At 44.3% G+C, this 21,570-nt stretch overlaps 1 protein-coding gene across 3 annotated transcripts in view; it reads right to left on the bottom strand.

Annotated features, from left to right (window-relative positions):
• The window catches only part of LOC119166710 (nischarin), a 289,672-nt gene that overhangs the window by 82,984 nt on the left and 185,118 nt on the right, over positions 1-21,570 (bottom strand). For all 3 annotated transcript variants that reach the window (XM_075882435.1, XM_075882433.1, XM_075882434.1), the window contains one exon: positions 20,705-20,892. In XM_075882435.1, the coding sequence (XP_075738550.1) occupies positions 20,705-20,892 (188 nt within the window). The remainder of the gene's footprint in view (positions 1-20,704; positions 20,893-21,570) is intronic.

The raw sequence follows: 21,570 nt of genomic DNA on the forward strand, positions 1-21,570 counted from the left end.
AATAGTAATCTTCAGGTTTGAAGCGAATTCCGAGCGAATAGTGATTTTGGTCGAATAATTTCGAATCGAAATCGAGTAGTACATATGACATGAAAAAAACGTAACATATTTATTATGACCGAACTAACCTGTACAATATTTTTTAAAAATTGAAATAGGGCCCTCATGCAAATGCATTTTTTTTCCCGTTCAAAAGAAGTAAAAACAATTTTGAGTAGTAGCAGGATTTGACTTTCGGCAGGATGCGAGTCATAACCCTTATAATATGTAACATTTTAAAACTTATTATACCCTGAGCATATAAGCCATCATAACAATCTTTTAAGCTTAATAAAATGAATTGATTTGAGGGTAATATTTCTATTTAAAGTGGCCGTGCGACACTTTTTCAAGGAGCCATGGAATGGATTCACTAAAGAAGCTTATTGCCTGAAAAATATTTAGAATCCATTCAGTACACGCGGAATTGCAAAGATTCGTTGCACGCTGCAAGTGAATTCTCTCTTCTCGTACCAACGAAAGTGCTGGAAGCTAAACCGGGAAAGATAGCACGAGGAAAGAAAATACGTCATGTGTGCTTTCTAAGCTTGTGGAGTCATTTGCGGAGAGGAGAGAGCGATTTTCCGATGACTTTGAGAAATTGTTGTGAATCACACGCCGCGTGCTGCACTATAATGTTTGGCTTGCGTGTCCTCGGTAGCCTCGATTACCGATCGGCAGCGTTTTCTTACAACGCTCAAAAAGTGTTGCAGGGCCCCTTTAAATTTGAAGAGAGACTTCGCGGAAAAGCGAATTTCTCCTCGATAGGTGCTTTCACGGTTTAGTACCCCCACACCACAGTGAAACCACTTTTACAGGCAGTTCATTCAGATTAATATGCATTTATTCGTTCCTTGGAAATACTTTGATATTTTCAATAATTTAAATTCGAATCAAAGCAAATTCGAATACCCTACTATTCGTTCAAATATTCAAAACATTCGAATATTCGTACAAGCTGAGATTTTTCTGAAGTTTATTCAGCACCTTCGAATTTTCTCAGCCGGAATGCCTGACAACTAATTTTTGTACACTGGACAATAGACGTTCATAGTTTTTATACAATGAAAGTGTATGAAAGAAACATAATTTGAATCTTCATGTCATCCGGTACACGGTAGTGTGCCGAAAAGAAATTCAGCTTCGAACGCTGGATAAAAGTGGTTTCTACAAACATGGTGAAGCGCTCAAGCGCTCCTCGTAACTTTATTGAAGAGGCTGCGAAAGTATACATCATTAGAAGTGGCATTCAAATTTATTGATAGATCTTACTAGGCAGGACAAAATATATATATATATATATATATTCAGTGGGAAAGTTCAGTGGGTCTGGTACGTATAAGAAAAGAAGCTGGTACACGTACGAGAAAGCAAGCAGTTCCTTTGTAAATTTACGTTTGGGTCTTCATGCGATAGCTACGTAGCAATATATATACATATATATATATATATATATATATATATATATATATATATACATATAGATGAACAGAGCTTCTTCAGGCTACCAAAATAAAAATGATAAACTTCGAGGGCACTGCAATATAGGAAATAGAACAATTATTTATTCATTTACTTATCTCTAACAGTTTCGGCTGGTGCTCTAGCCTTCTTGGGAGGATACAAGTGAAAAAAAATATATATATTTCATGGCTGTTACATCTGATACTGAATTGTATGAATAATATAGACTTGTTTAGAGCAAGCAATAAGTTTATGTTATTTTTTGTTAGATGAACAGTGGCAACTGCAATTGCTGAGGTTGCTTATACTTTTTTTTTTCACTTGTGTCCTCCGAAGAAGGCTGGACCACCAACCAAAACTGTTAGGATATATATATATATATATATATATATATATATATATATATATATATATATATATATATATATATATATATATATATAGTAGGCGTGGAGTGGCTTATATTTAGAGCAATGGCGCTGACAATAATAGGCCTCAACTTTGAAAACAAAATCATGCAATTGCAGGGATTAACTCAAGCTATTTTTGTGCATGGCATTCACTTCACCAGTTTATTTATATACATATATATACAGTCGAGCCCGCTTATAAAGAGCCTGAGCGGGACATGGCATTCGTTCGTTGTATCCCGAAGTTCGTAGTAAATGAAACACAGCTTTTAAAAAAAGTTGCGAGTTAAAACCTGAACTTTTTTGACCGAAAAAGTCCGTGATGCACGTGTTTCGAAGAGCAGAAGCGATAAGGGCAGTCTCGAGTTAATTTAAAACGGCAGGGTGCCCGTTCGCCGAGGCCCGTGGCACATGCTGTATGAGGCACTGGCTCCAAAGTTTCGTCATTCTTGCAATCCGAATCCTCCAAATTGCTCTCGCCACGTACTTCATTCACAATGCCCCAATCCTGGCATGGTTCCACAGTATCGCCACCATCATCAGCCGCAATTAAACCATCGCATCAGACGTCCCACCCACTCTCCCAAGTCGGAGTCGACGACGCGCTGCAACAAATCGCCACCACAGTAGTCCTGTTCGGAAGCTTTAGGCTCGGCATCGGGCCCGACGTCGACGAAGTTGGCCTCGCGAAAACAGTTTCACGCGCAAGTAGCCATCACCGCTGCCCCCGAAATGTTCACTATCTCCACAGCTGAATACCGGGACGCCCGAAGCGGCAAGTTGGCTGCCAGGTGGTCAACAGGTATGAGCAAGCGCTCCGCAATGCGGCGCCTAATGCGCGGATTACGCTCAAGCCAAGCGGTCACACTTTCTAGACGTTTTGTTGAGCGGCACGAAAAAGCGTGCTAGTCCTCCTGTCAACCATCATGACCACACAGGTACACAAAGAGTGAGCAAGATGCGCACACGCGACACACATGCCAGAACGTGTGGAAAAGCTCTGGGCCCGTTTCCAGTCAGAAAATGAAACTAATTTGAGCCAGCATGGCGGGCGTCGCGGAGCGGTGGAGACGGGCGAAGGGGTTGTGATCAAGAGAGGAGAGCAGACTTGCGAAAGAAGGGCAAGGAGTTGTGAGAAAGAGAGGGGAGATTGCGGGGGGGAGGGTGACCTTGAAAACCAAAAAGCACGGGAAGGAGGCAGGTTGGGTAGCTTGCTTGTAAGGTCCGCGAAACTCGCACATAGAAAAACTTGGAAAAAGTGCCTGCGCGAGCAGAAGTCAAAGCATGGCCACCTGGATCGGTGCGCCCGGCGGTGTTCGAAGAATTGGTGGCCGTGGTCAAAAAATCGTTTTGTTGCGCCGGCGGGTTTGCGTGGCCTCACGAACTTCGATATTTCGCGATTCGTTCCACGCTAATTAACAGCCATTTTCGCGCTTCCGCATGCGCGCGGAAGACATGCTGAATTGAGTGCGAAGTGAGCGAGAACAAGTCCTAAACATGAAACGAATCGCAGATTTTCAGAGTCAGTAGGGTAGCGTACGCGCGTGCACTAGACGCAAACGATCGGATACAGTCGGTGGCCGACGATATTGGTAAATGGTCTGGTCACTCCAGGCTGGCGACGCCAACGACAGTACCAGCAATCAAAAACTGGGTAGATGGCCAAACAGTCTTCGAGAGATTGGTGGCAGTGTGAAAACACGGGCCTCATCTGGCGATGTGGGGTGCTCAGAGTAGCGGGGGACAAAGGACGGAGGGGTGCATAACAAAAAGCAGTCGAGGCATAAAGAAAGGAAACAGCTTTCCTTCCTCCATGAGTGTGGAGAGCGGCAACTATAGGGTCACGGAGGCAGGGTCGGCGTTTAACAATAAGAATGTATGGGCACCTTGTCGATGCCTGATCGGTTGTCGAAACTGGTTTCCCAGAAAGTCGGCAGATCTCCGACTTCGTTTGCTGTAACCGATCAGCGGCGCTCGGAGACTTTCGTTGTAAGTGAGATTTTGTGCCATTGAACCAATGTATATTTTCACGGTCACGTGAATATTGTTCGTTTTAAGCGAAACTTCGTTTTAAGTGGAGCCGTTATATATGGGCTCGACTGTATATATACGGCTGGGTCACATGCCAACCACGTTTTTATGTTTACACATAGAAAAACCACGGCTGCTGTAGGGCAGTCGAGTACACGTCCCTTCGTTGGAGTGAGTGCAGGTGCCAATTCGTCGACAATGCATGGAAGAACAAAGGTACAGTAATAGATGACAGAACCGCATGACGGAGACTGCCAGAAGACAAGTGTGTTGGAGTGCTATCGGGATACGCCAATGCCCATGGAGAGGCTAACATGAAAAGACCGAAAGGATGGTTTTATGGTCGATAGACACAAAAGCCAAAAGTTGGGCGAACGCTCTGGAGGCAGTACATAACAATAACAAAGTGAAAAGTAAACAGATACGAGTATAGCAGAGCGTTCATGCCATTTTTTTTCCTATTGCAGCTCTATCTAAAACAACCCTCCTCCCTTACTCCCGGTGAGATGCTCTCAACGGTTGTGTCGGCTGCCATGAATATATTTGTTTCAAACATAAACTCTTGTCGCCCACCAGCTGCTTTTCGGTACCCTTTTGCCTCCGCGTGTTTTGCTGATGTAAGTTTCAGTTTGTGTGCCATTCTACAAATTACCACAGACAGCCAATCTTTCTCAATGAAAGGGGTGCTCGAGCTTTTTTGCAAAAACGAACATCAGTTCCACGTAGCATTGCAGGAGAAGGCATTCAGAAATAACCGGAAGTAATGACTGAAGCGATATGAGCCTTCGGACAGGAGAAGGGGGGGGGGGGGGGGATAAACAACAAGAGGGAAGGCAGGGAGGTTAACCAGGCACATGCCCAGTTTGCTACCCTACGCTGTGGGAATGGGAAGGGGGCATAAAGATGAGAGAGAGAGGAAAGGGAAGAGAAAAAGAGAGAGAAAAAACAAAAAAGGAGGATTGTCAGTCAATCGGCTGGCGCGTATGCAGCGGTGGCACTACACAAAAGTTAAAGGTGGTCACGTAGGCCTGTAGTCCTCAAAAAGCACAAGACAGCTTTGACTGCTTTTTGAGCCGACGAAAGGCGATGACGGTGTTCCAGTAGCATCTGCACAGAAAGTGGCCGATCATCCAATTGTCGCAATGCGTTCGAAAGCTTCTGTCTTTCAGAGGCAAATTGAGGGCAATGACATATCAGATGGTCGATGTCTTCTTTGGTGCAGCAGACGTCGCATTCTGCATTGTCGGTCAATCCGATGAGGGTTCTATATGCTTTTGTGAAGGCAGCCCCCAACCAAAGGCGACAAAGAAGCGAAGCTTCAGGTCGACAAAGTCCGGATGGAGGTCGAAGTTCCAGTCAAGGGTTTATTTCGTATAGTCTCGTATGTCTTATGCTTGGGGTGTTCCACTCCTGCAGACTCAGACTACGTGCCAGGTGACGAAGTTGCTTTGCAGCGTCAGTCCTTGATAAAGGAACCGTAAGGGTGTGTTCTTCTTGGTGAAATGTGCGAGCCGCGTTTTCTGCGGAATCATTGCCACTGATCCCACAATGGCGCCAGGAAGCCACTGAAACTTGACCTCGTGGCCTGTTTCTGGGACGTGGTGAACAAGCTTGACAACTTCATAAGTTAATTGTTCATAGCAACCTCGTCGAAGGACTGACTGCATGCTCTGTGGGGCTGGTTTCGAGTCGGAAAACACAGCCCATTTACTCGGTCTTTCGGATTTGATGTACTCTAGGGCGCCACGCAAAGCCGGACGTTCTGTCGCCGTAGACGTATTGACATGTGACAGTTTGATTCGCAGAGTGAATCCTCTAGCTGGAGTCACTACCGCACCGCCAGAACCAGAAGCTGTGGTTGAACCATCGGCGTATATGTGCACGTGGTTGTACATTTCGTGCAGAAGGCTCAAGCTCAATTGTTTTAGGGCTCATGCAGGCAAATTTGATTTTTTCTGTATTCCTGGAATTGAAACACGTACTTGTGGAAGTGTCAGGCACCACGGAGGATACACCAGTTTCTCAGCAGGCGTAAAACCTGACGTAAAGGACGCACAATGAGCACAGACAAATGCACTAAATTTCGTGCGGGGCCTCTCAGTAGCGAGGGTTGCCAAGTCGTGGGAAGGATTCCTAGCATGTTGCCTGAGGTATGTACGCATGGTTTCAATGGTGATGTGCGTCATGATCGAGTAGTCCTGTGCAATGGCAATTGTTTCCGCTGTCGATGCGCAGCGGGGTAAAATTAAGGCATATCCTAAGCGCTTGGGCTTGAATATTTTGGATTGTGCGCAGGTTTGTTTTGCACGTGTTAGATATAACAGGTAGGCTATACCGCAGGAATCCAGTAAATAATACCTTGTACAGTTGTAACATAGACCCGACAGACATTCCCCAATTTTTCCCAGCAAGAAACCTGAATAAGTGACAAATGGCAGTCAGCCGCTTTTTCACGTAGTTTACGTGGGGTGTTCAAGACAGGTCTCGGTCGATTACGACTCCCAAGAATCTGTGACTCCGGCTGCATGACACCAACTGCCCGTTAATTGATATGCCGTAAGCAAACATTGGTTTTCTGGTGAAAGCCACGACTGCACACTTCTCACTTGCGATTTCAAGCCGTTGTTTGCGTAGGTGGTACGATGTCACTGATGCTGCCTTCTGAAGTCGAGCGCGAAGTTGACGTCGAGTCACACCTGATGTCCACACACAGATGTCATCAGCATAAATGGAAAGTCGTACACTGCTTGGTTGCTTGCCAACTAGTTCAATGAGTGTTAGGTTGAACAGCGTCGGGCTTAGCACTCCGCCTTGCAGGACTCCTAGGTTGCAGTAATACTCGGGTGTCGGGCCATTCTCTGTCTGCAGGTGAAATGATCTATTCTGTAGGTAGCTCTGAACCCACGTATATATCCTGTCACCGAATCCCACTCCTCCTAGTGCGCTGAGAATGGCTTCGTGGATGACATTGTCGTATGCCCCTTTAACGTTAAGAAACAGAGCAGCAGATAACCGTATATATCCTGTCACCGAATCCCACTCCTTCTAGTGCGCTGAAAATGGCTTCGTGGATGACATTGTCGTATGCCCCTTTAACGTTAAGAAACAGAGCAGCAGATAACCGTTTGCAGGCCTTCTGGTGTTCTACATATGTCACCAAGTCAACTACATTGTCAATTGACGAGCGGCCTCGTCTGAACTTGTACATGGCATCTGGATATATTTCGTAGAACTCTAAGTACCATTCCAGACGCGTTAAAATCATCCTTTCCATAACTTTTCCCACACAGCTCGCGAGGGCAATCGAGCGGTAAGAGGAAATGTCCAAGGGTGACTTGCCGGCTTTGAGAAGTGGAATCAGGCGACTTGACTTCCATTCCTGTAGAACCATGCCAGTTTGCCAAGAGTTGTTGTACAGCTGCAAGAGTGCCTTCCCAGCTTGATCTCCTAGGTGACACAGAGCGCGGTGAGTGATGCCGTCAGGTCCTGGCACTGAAGAACGTCTACACAAAGCAAGCACAGCCTTTAGTTCGTCCATTGAAAATGAAATCTCCATTCGGGGATCACTTGAGGATACAGAAAAGTCGGGCGTCTTCGCCCCAGTTGAATTTGACCCGCAGGCAATCTTTCGACAGAAAGAATCTGCGACATCAATCTCTTTGCAGCGTAAGTGAAGTGCCAGAGATTTTAATAGGTAGCGCTGAGTAATGGTTGTACGAAGACCCTGGACAGTTCTCCAGATTAGTGACAGAGGCTTTCTGAGATCCATAGACTCACAAAAAGATACCCATCCTTGCTTGTCCAACATGTCCATGTGACGCTGTATTTTCTTTTGTGTGCATCTGGTCACTCTCAGATCATAAAGTGACCTCGTGCGTCTATAACGTCGTTCTGCACGACGACGAATCGCTCGGAGTTTCTCGAGATCAATGTCCATATCAGTGCGAGATGAACTCACCGGAAGCGAATGCGTCGTTGACTGTAGGGCACTCTTTATTGCGTCCTTTAGGCTGAAAGGTGAGGCACCAACATAGTCTTCCATGATTAACTTGTATTTTTGCCAATCGGTGCACTGGATGGCTCTGGCGAACTTGAGACTTGGAAAGCCGTCAATCTTCAGGTATGTTTGGATGTGGTCACTACCCCTTGTTTCCAAATCCGAAAACCAGTGCACTCTGCTGGTGAACGAGCGTGAGACGAAGATGAGGTCCAGGCAACTGCTATAGGCCGCTCCGCGCAGATAAGTAGGGCTGCCATCATTCATGAGGATAAGTTCACATTCAGAAGCGAAAGACACTAACTGTCTACCTCTAGTGTTGACCCTGGAGCTTCCCCATAAGTAGTAGTGGGCATTGAAGTCGCCAGTTATCACCCATGGCTGGAGAGCTGAATTCAAAATTCCGCACAAGCGCTCACGGTCTAGACGACTTGATGGATGTAAGTAGGCTCCAATGATGGTGAATGTGATCTTCTTGTTTTTTACTGTTAGGCAAACGTACTGGTTATCTTTGTCAGGGGGTACAGGGTGATGAACATAAGTTAAGTCGCGCTGTATGAACACAACGACCTTGCTGCGCTCTCCGTGGGTAGAAGACAAAGCACTCATATCCAGACAGTCTCATCTGAGCTGACAGGTTCGGTTCACAAATCACAATTATGGAGAACTGGTTCGTGAATACATATTGGCAGAACTCGGACATACGCGCCCTAAGTCCTCTGGCATTCCACTGAAGGACAGATGCGTTCTTGACCTCCTCTTGAAAGGATAACATGTTGCGGGCCATCGTTTTACCTTAGAGCTGCAAGCACCGGACTCAAAGTGTCCAGCACTTGGAGTGCGCTCTGCGCTGATGGGGTGTTCATGTTGCTTAAGAGCATGCGCATTGTGCTCATAAGGGTCTGCAACATGTTGATGACCTGGCGATCCTCAGTTGTCTTTTCATCAGTGGTTCGTGATGGCATCGAGGTTGGCGGGATTCGATGCACCTCTGAAACAGGCTGTGTTCGTGATAGTGATGGCCACTCTTCACGAGGTGGGAGTCTTGACCCTGATGCTGTTTTCGATGTATCCGTCTTCGCAGAGCTTGACGATGGAGGGCTAGTTCTTCTTGCTTGAGATGACGTGTTTCTATCGGCAGATGTCACGTTGCGTGATGATCTGTGGTGACGCCGACGTCGCCTGACAGCAGCAGCGGCTTCCCTGTGCGTTGAATTGTCGTGCACCATGCGTTTCAGCACCGCGCGTTCATTTCGCACTCGTGGGCAATCTTTAGACGACGCTTTATGACCGCCTTGGCAATTGGACAGGACAGGAGAAGAAGAAGCACGAGAGCAGGGGCGAGAAAGAAGAGAAGGATGAAGTTAGGAATAAAGCAGATTAAGATGGACGCCAGTTCCATACTGAAGCTATAATGCTGTTCTGTTCTTTTAAGTAGGAACACTACATTATTTTGCAAGCCGGCCATCGAAGTCAACATGTGGGTGACGTTCTTCATTGACGAGACCTCCGTGGACAAGATCATTTTTTCGAAGTTCTAAGTCCAAGATGAAGCAGCGGTGGACCTACCTCGTGAGCTCTGCTCGGAAGAACTCGTGAGCCTGGTTGTAAGAAAGGCAGCCGTGGACAATACTGAATTACGAAGGAAAAATGCTGTAAAAGTGAACTTGCGTGTGGCGACCTTCTACAACCAAGTTCTTGAACCAGCGCGTTGAAGACACTCAGGATCATGGCCTTGACAGAAGAGGTGAGCCTCGTTTTGAAAGCTCTTCAGCTGCAACATGAACAGATTGTGCAATAGAACCAAATAATGACATCCCTTATAAGCTCTCTAAATGCCGAGAAACCGGTGCCTAAATTCGCAGAGCCTGATGCCTTCGACGGTATGTTTTTTAGTCAAGAAAGTTGGCTTGAGTTCTACGAATATGTCGCTGAAAAAAAACAGGTGGCTCTCTGAAGAGGATAAAATCACTAACATGCATGTTTACTTGAGAGGTGTTGCGCTCAAGTGGTATGAAATATGCATTCAGGAAGACAGCGGTGACTCTTGGAGTCAGTGGAAGAAGAAACTTTTGACCGCATTCGAAAGCAATGCAGTACATAAATAGAGTACAGCACTTAATTTCAAGTTCAAGCAAAGCTCCCTTTCTGAGTACTTCTTTGAGAAACGCGGCCTTTGCTTCCATCTACGGCTGTAGTAGCCTTAATAATGCATGGATTACACACTGAAGTCTTCAAGCAGGTGCAAATACAGTCACCAAATGCTCCAGATGACCTCCTGGAGTGTATTCAGAACATACCACTAACTTCGAAAACAAGCATAACCGCTAATTCAAGCAGCTGTTTCAGTCAGAGTAAAGCGGACTGGTCAAGTTGCGATCAGCAAGAACCGAGCCACCTCCCAAGTAGCACGGATAGCTTTACCTGGCGTGCTCCAGGAGGTTGAGTGAATAATACCGACAGTGAAGCGCAGAAGGATTCGACAAAAAAACAAACTAATAAGAGGGTGGTCAGTCCCACCCGATTACTCCAAATGAGACTGTTTATTTAAGTTGCTTAAGCCCATTTCACATTCCTGTCAAAGTAGTAAACAAGCCGATGATGGCTCTCGTAGACAGCGGTGCACCTATGTCATTATAAATGTCAAGATGGTGGATGCACGTTGCGTGCATAGTGGGAGAGTCCTACGGGTACAAGGCTATGATGGAAAAGTAACGTTACGTGATCAGTGGGCCTTTGTAAACATAAAGTTCCAGGGTCAGAAAATAGAGAGCGAAGTGTTGGTGGTATAAGAAGTGACGTACGACTTTTGCTATCAAGACCAGATATAAAAAAATTAAAGATCAACGTATACTGGTATGATGCGGTTCTAGTCGAGGCCGTAGCAAGAAACGAGACATATGCAGATGCTCTATCAAGGTTGGTGGTACGAAGCAACACACAACAATCTGAAGAAATCAATGAAGTGAAGCTGTGGGAATGCTCCGAACAACTGGTTTTTACTGAAGGTCGGTATCAAGTCCCACCAACACTTGTTTCCAGAGTCCTTTATTTGTACCACAATAGCCCAGAATCTGGAGAACACGACGGATTTTGGCACACCTACAACAAATTGGTCAAGAGATTTACATGGCCTCACATGAAGAAAGACGTCAGTCAGTACGTTTGTTCCGGCCATGTATGTCAAGTGCACAAAGTCAACTATAAACAGCCTACGGATGCTACAATACTACCTTGCCACTCGAACGTGCCTTTTGAAGTAGTTCACCTGGATTTCGCCGAACTAAATAAGAAATGGAAAGGAGTCAAGAAAACGCAAGCTTTTCTTCTGGCCATAGATGAATGCACGAGGATGGTCGCGGCACGAGCAGGAAAAGAAGATGCAAATAGCGTCATAACCCTCCTCGAAAGAGACATGTTTAAGACTACGCGGTCAATTGTATGCGATAAGGGCCCTGCGTTCAAGAGCGAAAAGCTAACAAGATGGGCTCGGGATCACAATGTAAGGATTAAGTTCTGTGCTCCATACTGTCCCGCAGTGAATGGGCTGGCAGAACGTGCCATACGGGATGTGAAACAGTATATCAAGATGTATGGTAGTTTTTCTGGTGGATGGAAATGTTCTTTGAAAGCCGTCGTGAAACATCATAATCGATCCTATACAAATGGCTTGGGGTGCAGTCCACAGTACGCTTCTTCAGGAGAAACAACTATTCTTCAGGCAGACCGTGAGTTGGGACTCTTGGAAAACATCAAGATTGTCGAGGAAAGGCAAAAAAAATCACAGGAGGAGAGACACCGAAAACAAATGAAAAAGAATTTTGACAAGAGGCATCGAGCAGACATGCCAGATTTTCAAGTCACCGACCTCGTACTAGTGAGGAAACGAATAAGAGATGACAGTGCCAAATTTTACGGTCCTTACTCTGTGACCAAGACAGCCACCCAGAAGGGAACTTTGAAGACTGTCTGGTAGACTGGTGAACGTGGATCAGTTGGATGTGTTTCAATTGGAAATATCTTCAAATATTACCCCAGGAGGGGTAATTAAGAGAAACCGGGAAGGGTGAAGCGGTACGAGCCTTGGGACAGGAGAAGATGAAGCACGAGAGTCGGGGCAGAAAAGAAAAGAAGGATGAAGTTAGGAATAAAGCAGATTAAGATGGACGCCAGTTCCATACTGAAGCTATAATGCTGTTCCGTTTTTCTTAAAGTACGAACACTACAATAATAAAAGTGCCAAGGGCTTCAAGGCAGGCATCAGAGAAAAACTAAAGATGATCCGGGAATTAGAAGAAAAAAAACTAGAGATAAGAGAAAACTGGAAGGTGGTGTCAAGACTGCTGGATGCAACAAAGTTTGCAGCCAGAGGCTGAGGGGGTGTGAACGTAAACATATGCTTGTCGGCTGTGGACAGGGGCACCGCACCTTTTGTGTATGTGTGTGTGTGTCGCCAACTAATATGCACTCACGAGGATATTCTCCCTGAAAAATATTGCCTACGAAGCTGTGAAGCAATTGTCCACTGGTTTATTATGCAAAGGTGAAAAGAAGTTAAAAAATTTTAGAAATGCCAGGATCAGCCCTAAATTGAGAAGAAGCAAAATATTTTCATGCATTTTGTTCCGATTATGTGTTCACTGTTGCATTAGTTGCATTATGATAAGAGCGTTGTCACGGGAAGAGACGAAAACATTCAAAAGTGCAGGAACGCAACCAGTTGTGTTCACATTTTTCAGCCTTTTATCGCTCTTTTCATCTCACAGTTTTCATATTATTCACTTCATAACTGCTCGCTCAATTACCAGCATTGAAGTTACAGTCACAGAAATTTCAAGAAAGCTGGAGTATACTGTATTGAGATCGAACTCATGCTAAGTATATTTGGTAAGATACGTTGCCGGGCTAGTTGGTTGGGGTTCATCATTTATAAGGGTATAGCGCACCACGACAAGGACACAAAAAGAGAAACGCACACACACACAGCACTGTGTGTGTGTGCGTCTTTCTTTTTGTGTCCTTGTCGTGGTGCGCTATACCCTTAAAAATGGTAAGTATATTTCATGGCTGTTGCATCTGATGCTGTATTGTATGAATACTATAGACGTGTTTCGAGAAAGTAAAAAGTATATGATATTTTGTGTTAAATGAGTAGTGGCAACTACAATTGCTGAGGTTGCTTATTCTAAAGGAAATGATTAAATCTGAAGCAACATTTTCTGAAGCGACATATTCACAGTTACTATAATGAATTTAGATGCATTAGCAAAGGTGTAGCTCTTCCATATCAGTTAGTTGTGATCTTGTAGGATCCCAGTAATATGTGCTCACAGTTCTTATTTCCGCGAAAAATGATCGGTGTGCAAAGCTCCATCTCGGGCAAGACAATAGCGAAAATTTGCAAGGGCTGCAGGTATGTAAAAGCAAGACCGGTAATTACCTGGTGGGCACACGCTAGGCAGATATTGAAAGATTTCGCGGGCCACACAGAGATGCACGCGCTCAATTGTAACTACCGTAAGCGCGCCGCGCATGCGATTCCGTAAGTGCTCGCGATAACTGCCCCCCTCCCCCACCCCCCATGGCGCCGCAGCGCTGCTTTGGGTACTAGACCTGTCACTCTGGTTTTGGAGCACGTGGCGGGCCGTACCTGTGCACTTTTTCATCAAGTGGCCGTGCTAGTACTAACAATTAGGCTGTGCATTGACACATAAATAATTGAGGAACAAAATTTGCAGTGACTAGTGATGTGCTAACCACTCTTTCTAAATATTAGTGCGCTTTTGCACAAGGCACCTGCACAGTGCGGCAAAGAGGTGGCTTAAAAGCACCAGGTAGGCTTTATACATCCCATGCACTTTTGGTCATATTGAGGTACTATTTTCTCAGCGACTCAAAAAGATATTCACAAAACCCACACATCATTTTCTTCCATATTTTCTGCTTTGTTAACCGAAGCAGGTATATTACACTTTAGATAATATTAGAATTTTTGTGATTTTTCTATCATTAGGATCTAACTTTTGCTTTAAGCTTTAATTGGCATCTATGAAAATTTGCAATGCAAAAACTGTAAAGTATATAACTTTACCTCTGCTTCAGTAGCCGTATTTATTTATGCAAAATACAATGAAAAATAATCAACTGGTTATCTTGGAATACATAGGAATTAGTGGCACCTGAGTAATAAAAAACATGGTTTCGAGATAATAGAGCTTAAAGTTAAAAAAAGAAAAAAAAATGGCTGAAAAGCGATCACACAATCACACACATTGTTTATCTACTTTATTTAGTAGCTACAAGTTTGGTAATGATTGCCAAAGCCAATTTTTCATTTTGGAGCCTCTCGTAATCCTCGTATTTCTTCTTTGGAGTGTATATTTAAGAGCTGGTTTTCTTTGTCAGACAAAATATTACTGTGATTGAAGAGACAATCATGCCAAGGAAAGTAAAGGGGATGCTATGAGAAGTAACTGTAATGTAAATGTGAAGAAGTTGACAAAAAAAAGGACCTTGCCGTGGATCGAACCTGCGGCCTTGGAATAACGCGTTCGATGCTCTACCACAGTGGCCATCACCCAGTCCACTTTATGGGGTATATATATATGTGCAATATATGTGAGAGATGTCATGCAGCTCTATCTGCAATGCAACATTCAGTATGTCTTCCAGGAAACTGACTGCTGTTTGGCCAGGAATAACGCGTTCGATGCTCTACCACAGTGGCTATCACCCAGTCCACTTTATGGGGTATATATATGAGCATTATATGTGAGAGATGTCATGCAGCTCTATCTGCAATGCAACATTGAGTATGTCTTCCAGGCAATTGACTGCTGTTTGGCCAGGCTTCAACCCTAACTATTTCAGAATTTTGGATTGTGTAAGATAACCATCTTTAAACACAAGAATAATATCCAATGTCGCAATTCTTTAGGCTCTGAACTTAAACAAAGACAAAAATGACTATGAGACTTCATTCCAATTAACACTCACACCAGGCTGTTTGCATGTGCTATTCAGTCTAATTTCATCACAAATCATAGTCATGTCCATTAGAGCACACCCTTGTCACCATGCCCGTCATTCACCTCAAAGAACGATGAAAAGGCTGAAAGGTTCAACAATAAAAAGCTTGCTGGTTCAGCATCCAGCACCTCGGTATGTCACTGGCATTTATTCACATTAACAAGAGAATTGTATGAGCTGCCACTTGCTGATGACCTTTATTAGCCTCAGCATCTAAGCTTATTGACAAGCATGACGAACACAAGGTGTAATGAAGCTAGGAACTCAAACAGAGGCACTCCAAAGACAAAGTGTGAATATACAGGTGCATAATGTATTCGGAGTGCCTCAGAAATTACCTGACGATTTTCTATACAGTGAAATCACGATACAACGACTCTCAAGGGATCAGTAAAGATCATTTGTTATTTTGTCAAGTCGTTGTAGTGAGGGTGCGGGAAAATCGGGTAGTCGGGTAGTGAGGGTAGTGAGTGCGCGAAAATCGTAAAGGCAAACATGTCAGTCGCTTACCTGTGCTATGTATACATTCGCGATCCCGTTCTGCTCGAATAGGCACGAAAAAGCAAACACGAAGTATTATGGACGTAGAGCACCTTTCTTTGAGGAAGAGCACAATCTATCCTCTACCGAGGTACGTCACAGGGTGACGTCACCAGTGCATGTGCAAGACGGTGGTTGGCAAAACACTCCCGCCAGTGGCTGAGTGGGGTGCTGTCGCTCGGTGCTTCGGGCAATTTTTCTTTTCTTTTTGAAAGCTTAATCTTCATCTCACAGTGGCCACATTAGCTGTGGCATGTGTCAAAGAACATCTAGGTGTGTGATAAAGTGCATGATGAAAAATTCCCCACGCTAGCTGGCTGTTCATCTACGAGAAGTGAACACACGTGGCGGCCTGTGCGAGGAACAGCGGCATCTTCTTCAAAAATATGCAGTGTTGACTGTGACGTGTAGTGTGCGTTGAAAGGCATCGACAATATTGGTTCATCTTTACGGCCGGTAAAATTGGGAATATTGTGCGTGGTGTGTGCAGTGTGAATAATTCGATGCGTCCTGTTGGCGAAAACACTGGTATTTGTTATGGGCCGGTTTCAGTAAACAATTGCCGATGAAACTTTACGATCTGACATTGTAGTCAAGGTAAAAATACATTCGACGCGATCATCTGTGAGTAGGTACATCTCAGCGTATGTGCGGCGTGCAGAAAAATAAAAGGGCATGATCTCTTGGTGATATATATGCGACTACGCATGAGCTATAAGCATGTTGTAGCGTTGCCGAATCTGCATTTTTGCTTCACCACAGCTATAACTCGTAATATCGGATACCTGATACGCATTAATGGAAACAGCGGAGATTTTGGTTTCTTATCTACTTTGTATTTTTACGGCTCAATCCTTATGAATTGACAATGCGCGTTAGAAGTTTGTGTATCAGGCCTAAAGGAGCGATAGGTACGAACACACGTTATAGGTGTCAAATGCAGTGGTAACTGTGCCAGATAATACTATATATTTTTAGGATGTCGGGTTTTACATCACATAAATTTTCACTGGGTTATTGAGAAACGCAGTGGCAGAACTTCAATTTGATTTTCACGAGGATATGTTAACCTCAGCCTAACCCACGGCAAGAAGTGTTTTTTTTTTTTTTTTCATTCATCTCCAATGAGACTTTTGGGCAATGAGTGAGAATCTTATCCGTGACGTCGCGCACCGCAGCTCAAAACCATGCTGCCACCAATGCTGTACCTGGTTTAAAACTGCAGTGCACATGCCACAATGGAAATTGAGTAAGTTTACATCCATGCCATGCAAATATTTCTCAAAGTCAGTAATGTTGTACATTCAAAACGTTTGCTTTCCAAAAAGATCATTTTTTTTTTTTTATGGCTGCCATATACGTGGGTGAAAACAATGTGTGCTAGTCGCATCTCTCAGTACTCTAAACAAGGTTTCTCCATCCATCCAACTACGACGCGCCAATTCCCACACTATGAGCAGTGACCCTTCCTCTGCCCCCTTCTTTCAAAAGCTGTGACTTTATAACATAGCAATGTAGAAATTTCTGTCGAAAGAAGGCAGACACGCAGCTCTGCTATGCATGAAGATGCCGCCAAAGGAGCTTTCTTGCCAATCAGCACCTGCTCCGAGAGAGGGTGTAGGGGGCAGGGTGCCCTCAGTGATGTCACACTGTTTACAAACAGGGAGAGGTCTATTCATCTAATAGGTCACTTGTGTTGCATTTTTGACTGTCGTAGCATTCGTTTTGTGCTGCTTCCAGAGTTCGTCTTGAACGTTCAACCATCGACAAAAAGGCTAGAAACCAGCGCCCAGGTCGAGCCACAGCGTGAAGCCTGACGCGAAGAATAAGTTTTTATTCTTTATTCTTTATTCAATGATTACCCCGCTTAGCCCAAAGGTGCTGCAGCAGGGGGGTTACAATGTCGAGAAAAACACATCTTCATTAATACAGCACACTTGTTCATTTGATAAGTGATTCCATTCTCTAATGGAACAAAAAAACGAATTAGCATACAAATTAGATCTGGTACGGTACTCTAAAATCTTGAAACAATGATCATTTCGCGAAGAGATATAATGAGGACTGTGAAGGTACTTTTCTTTTGAATGCCGGTTTTACCATGAAGTACTTGGTACAGGAGCTTTAGCCGCAGTTTCTTTCGACGCGATGAGAGTAATTCCCACCCTAGTTCATTTTTCATATTGGTGCAACTGTCATTTCTTGAGTACCGGCTTAGGACAAACCTTGCAGCTCTATTTTGTATTTTTTCAAGTTTGTAACTTAAAGTACTTTGCCAGGGGTCCCACACGACACAGGCGTATTCAAGCATAGGGCGAATGTATGTTGAATACGCCGTTGATTTCAAACATGCCGGCGCTTGTGTCAGGCTTCGCTGTATAAAATTTAGTGACTTGGCGGCCTTCGCAACAACTGAATCAACGTGTGCATTCCATGAACAGTCGGCTGAAAAAGCTACACCTAAATATTTATAATGCGGTTTTTGTGTTACTATACTATTACAAATTACATACTCTGAAGCTAACTTGGTTTTTTTACGCGTGAAAGTAACATGAATGCATTTATTGACATTCAATGTCATTTTCCGCCTTGAACACCATTCTTGGATGCGCGATAAGTCGCTTTGGAGCAGGGCGACATCACTCTCATTTCTAATTTCTCTGTACAAGACACAGTCATCTGCAAACAACCGTATATTAGAATCAATTCCTGAGCAAATGTCATTTATATATATTAAAAATAAAAGTGGCCCTAGGACTGAGCCCTGTGGCACCCCTGAAGTGATGTTTACAAAACTTGATTTTTTGCCATTTAATACTACACACTGTTGGCGGCCTGCAAGGTAATTATCCATCCACACCATAACTTCGCGGTCAATGTTTAGTGCTGCAAGCTTACTTAAAAGAAAAGAGTGCGACACAGTGTCGAAAGCTTTTTGGAAGTCCAGGAAAAGGCTTCCAGGTGATGATGATGGCGATAGGGCTATTACACATTTGAATAGGGCAGTAGATGGAAAAATACGCTGGCATTCTAATGGTGATGATGATAGTGGCAGCTATAAGGCTGGGCATTATTTTTGCAGCCACGAGTAACAATTTAAAATTGGTATTCGTTATTTTGAAGTGTTGTGAAGATTTGAGGGCGATAAAATTCGACAAGTTTTTCTAGAACTTTCGGTATTCTGAAATTTGTAGTAGTGAAATATTTTTACATTAAACCAATAGACATTTGGAAAGGTATTTATGAAAAAGTCGTTAATCTAAAAATTTTCTATACTGAGGTTCACTATAATGAGATATGGCTGCACACAGCTGACTATACCACGATTTTTACTTTCGTATGTGACGTTTTCCTGTTTTTAAAAAAATAGGCTGTAAGCACAAAGCACGGACGTGGGGCTTGCGCTAGGGTGCATTTTCACTCACTACTTTAAAAAAACTGGGTTGGAGGCACGAAAGATGCTGTTTAAGAAACGCTCGAATGAGGAGAATATGCAGAAGAGACATCTTTCCCAAATTGCGAAGAAAACAAAAAGGAATTTTTCTTCTCGAAATTTTGCTAATCATGTGCCCTTAAGCAGAGTTCTTTACAGGAGAGAAAAAGGCCGAAAAATTCCCTTTCCCCCACTTTCTTTTGTGGTGGGTTTAGGTTTATGCACAGAGCAAAAACATTGAAGAGGTGCAGCTCCATTCCTTGAGGCGAACAGATAACGTCAAATTGCCGGAGATCCACTTCATGCTGGCGGCGTCTGGCAGCATAAAAGAGAATTGCCACCGTTTGGGTTTCAGAGAGAACCAATAGCGTTCCACAACTGTCACAGACCCTGGATGTGTTGCGCATTCAGCCCCATTTAGTTCCCGCATCACTTTTCCTCTCCAAAACTTGTGCCCACAGTTGAATGTTTTAGCAAAACACCAGCACCCCATCTTAGGTTAGCGAAAGTCTAAGAATGTGCTGTAGGGGAGCTGGCTATCGATCCTATCGCAGATGTCACGAAGCTGTGATGCTTTTGAAGGCAGAGACAGCTTGTCCAAAATGAAATTGTTTATATTTGTTCGCACTTGCGGCCAGTAAATGGAAAGTCAGTTTACAGCAATTCACGCTGGCCCTGATTGCAGCGAACAGAGCATCCAGATCGATCAACTGACGAGAGGTGATGGGCATTGGCATTTACACATGTGCTGTCGAATATTCTAGCATTATCGCGAGCAGCCACGCAAGTTCTAGAAGAAACTGTAATGTCCACGTTGTGCATGTAATCACGTCGAAAGGTTCTAAAATTACCTTGACAGTTGTTAGTCAATCAGTGCAGTTTGCGCAAGGCAACACTTGCAAGTGTAATCGCACAGTAACAGAACTTGAGAAATGAGTGTGGCAGTATATATTTCGGAGCTTACACGTTGTTTGGGAATTAGGGTCTACACGCGTGGATTGGATTGCAGGTGGCCAACGCAGCCTCGATTTCTCACTAAAATTAGTACAACTGAGAAAATCTTGAGGTTGGTCGGGCATTTTGGCATAGCATGGTGCAATTTCAGCAAATAGCATAATTTCTACTCAACTTAATACAAAAATAGGAAAGCATCAAATTGGCACAATTGGCAAAGCTGTTGTGCCACTGGACATAATGTAACCATTGGCTCATGTCATAGTATTCACAATGCGATAATTGCAGCAATCTGGTCCAAGCTTTCTCTTGCGAGTGCGCACAGGCAAAAATATATAACTGGTTTGAAATAGTATCAAGCAGGATGAACTGATCCCAGTTGGGAACTAACTGATCCCAGTTGATTCCAGTTAGCAGCTGGTACCAGTTACACTTTGATTTGTAGGGTTTAACCTCCCAAAACCACGATATAATTATGAGAGACGCCGCCGTAGTGGAGGGCTCCGGAAATTCGGACCACCCGGTGTTCTTTAACGTGCGCCCAAATCTGAGCACACGGGCCTACCATCGGAAATGCAGCCGCCGCAGATGGGATTCGATCCCGCGACCTGCGGGTCAGCAGCCGAGTACCTTAGCCACTAGACCACCGCGGCGGGGCACCAGCTACACTTTAACTGGTCCCAGTTGATACCAGTTAACAGCTGGTCCCAGTCCCAACTCAATTGGCCACCAACCAGAACCATGAGTAGTTGAGCTGGAAACAGGCATCATGGACATAAGAACAGGCCTCTATAGCGTAGGTCTCACCTCGTGTGCTCGGCCTCCAAAGAGCAGCAGTGCATGAGCTCGGTAGTCGATCATCTGGTTGACCGGGTTGGCCCTCAGGTCGAGACTCTCCAGACATGGCAGCGCCCCCACGTGGCCCACCTCGGAGACCAGGGCGATTGCATTGCGCGACACGTCCAGCTCCACCAGTGAGTACAGTCGCGACAGCCCTGCCACACAAAAACGGAGACATTCACAGAGCTCAAATGCCCAGGATTTGGGGCAATGGAAATTATTGTATATGCTCCCTACCAGGGCAAAGTTGCACATAGGTCTGCCATCATGTTCAATGGCTGTGCAGTGAAGCCACTTGTCATGAGTGCAGAGGACAAATACGGCGCAAAGTTCTGGTGCAGGTGACAAGCGTACGACTTATTTGCACGCGTTAAACAACATTGCACTTTCACAGTGAAGCTATACATATATGGCTATAGGTTTTAGAGCATTGCGTCCACGGGCAAGACAACGCATACAACTACAACTTCACACTGTTTGGCCGATCTCGTAGGCAGTGCAGCTCAAAAAAACAATGAATCATACACACAAGAAAGTGTGAGTTAAGTGAAGTACGTGAGAACTGAAGTGAACCAAAGGCCCATTAGATAAAAAAGTGACGGACTTACACGTAATGTAATTAATTAAAATGTTGAATTGATTAAAAGGTTCGTAAAGTGAATTAAAGGTATAATGCATTTAGTGAAACTACATATGGCTAGGCTCTAACTAAAAATGTGTCTGTTTATTGAGTCGCAGGCACAGAAAATATTACAGTGGAGACTGATCCCACCTTCACATCTTTGCACACATGCTATCATAACAGCTCAATAGCTCGTTTGCTACCGCGTAAC

The sequence above is a fragment of the Rhipicephalus microplus genome, unplaced genomic scaffold, assembly GCF_043290135.1.
Source record: "Rhipicephalus microplus isolate Deutch F79 unplaced genomic scaffold, USDA_Rmic scaffold_12, whole genome shotgun sequence".
In the NCBI taxonomy this organism is placed as follows: domain Eukaryota; kingdom Metazoa; phylum Arthropoda; class Arachnida; order Ixodida; family Ixodidae; genus Rhipicephalus; species Rhipicephalus microplus.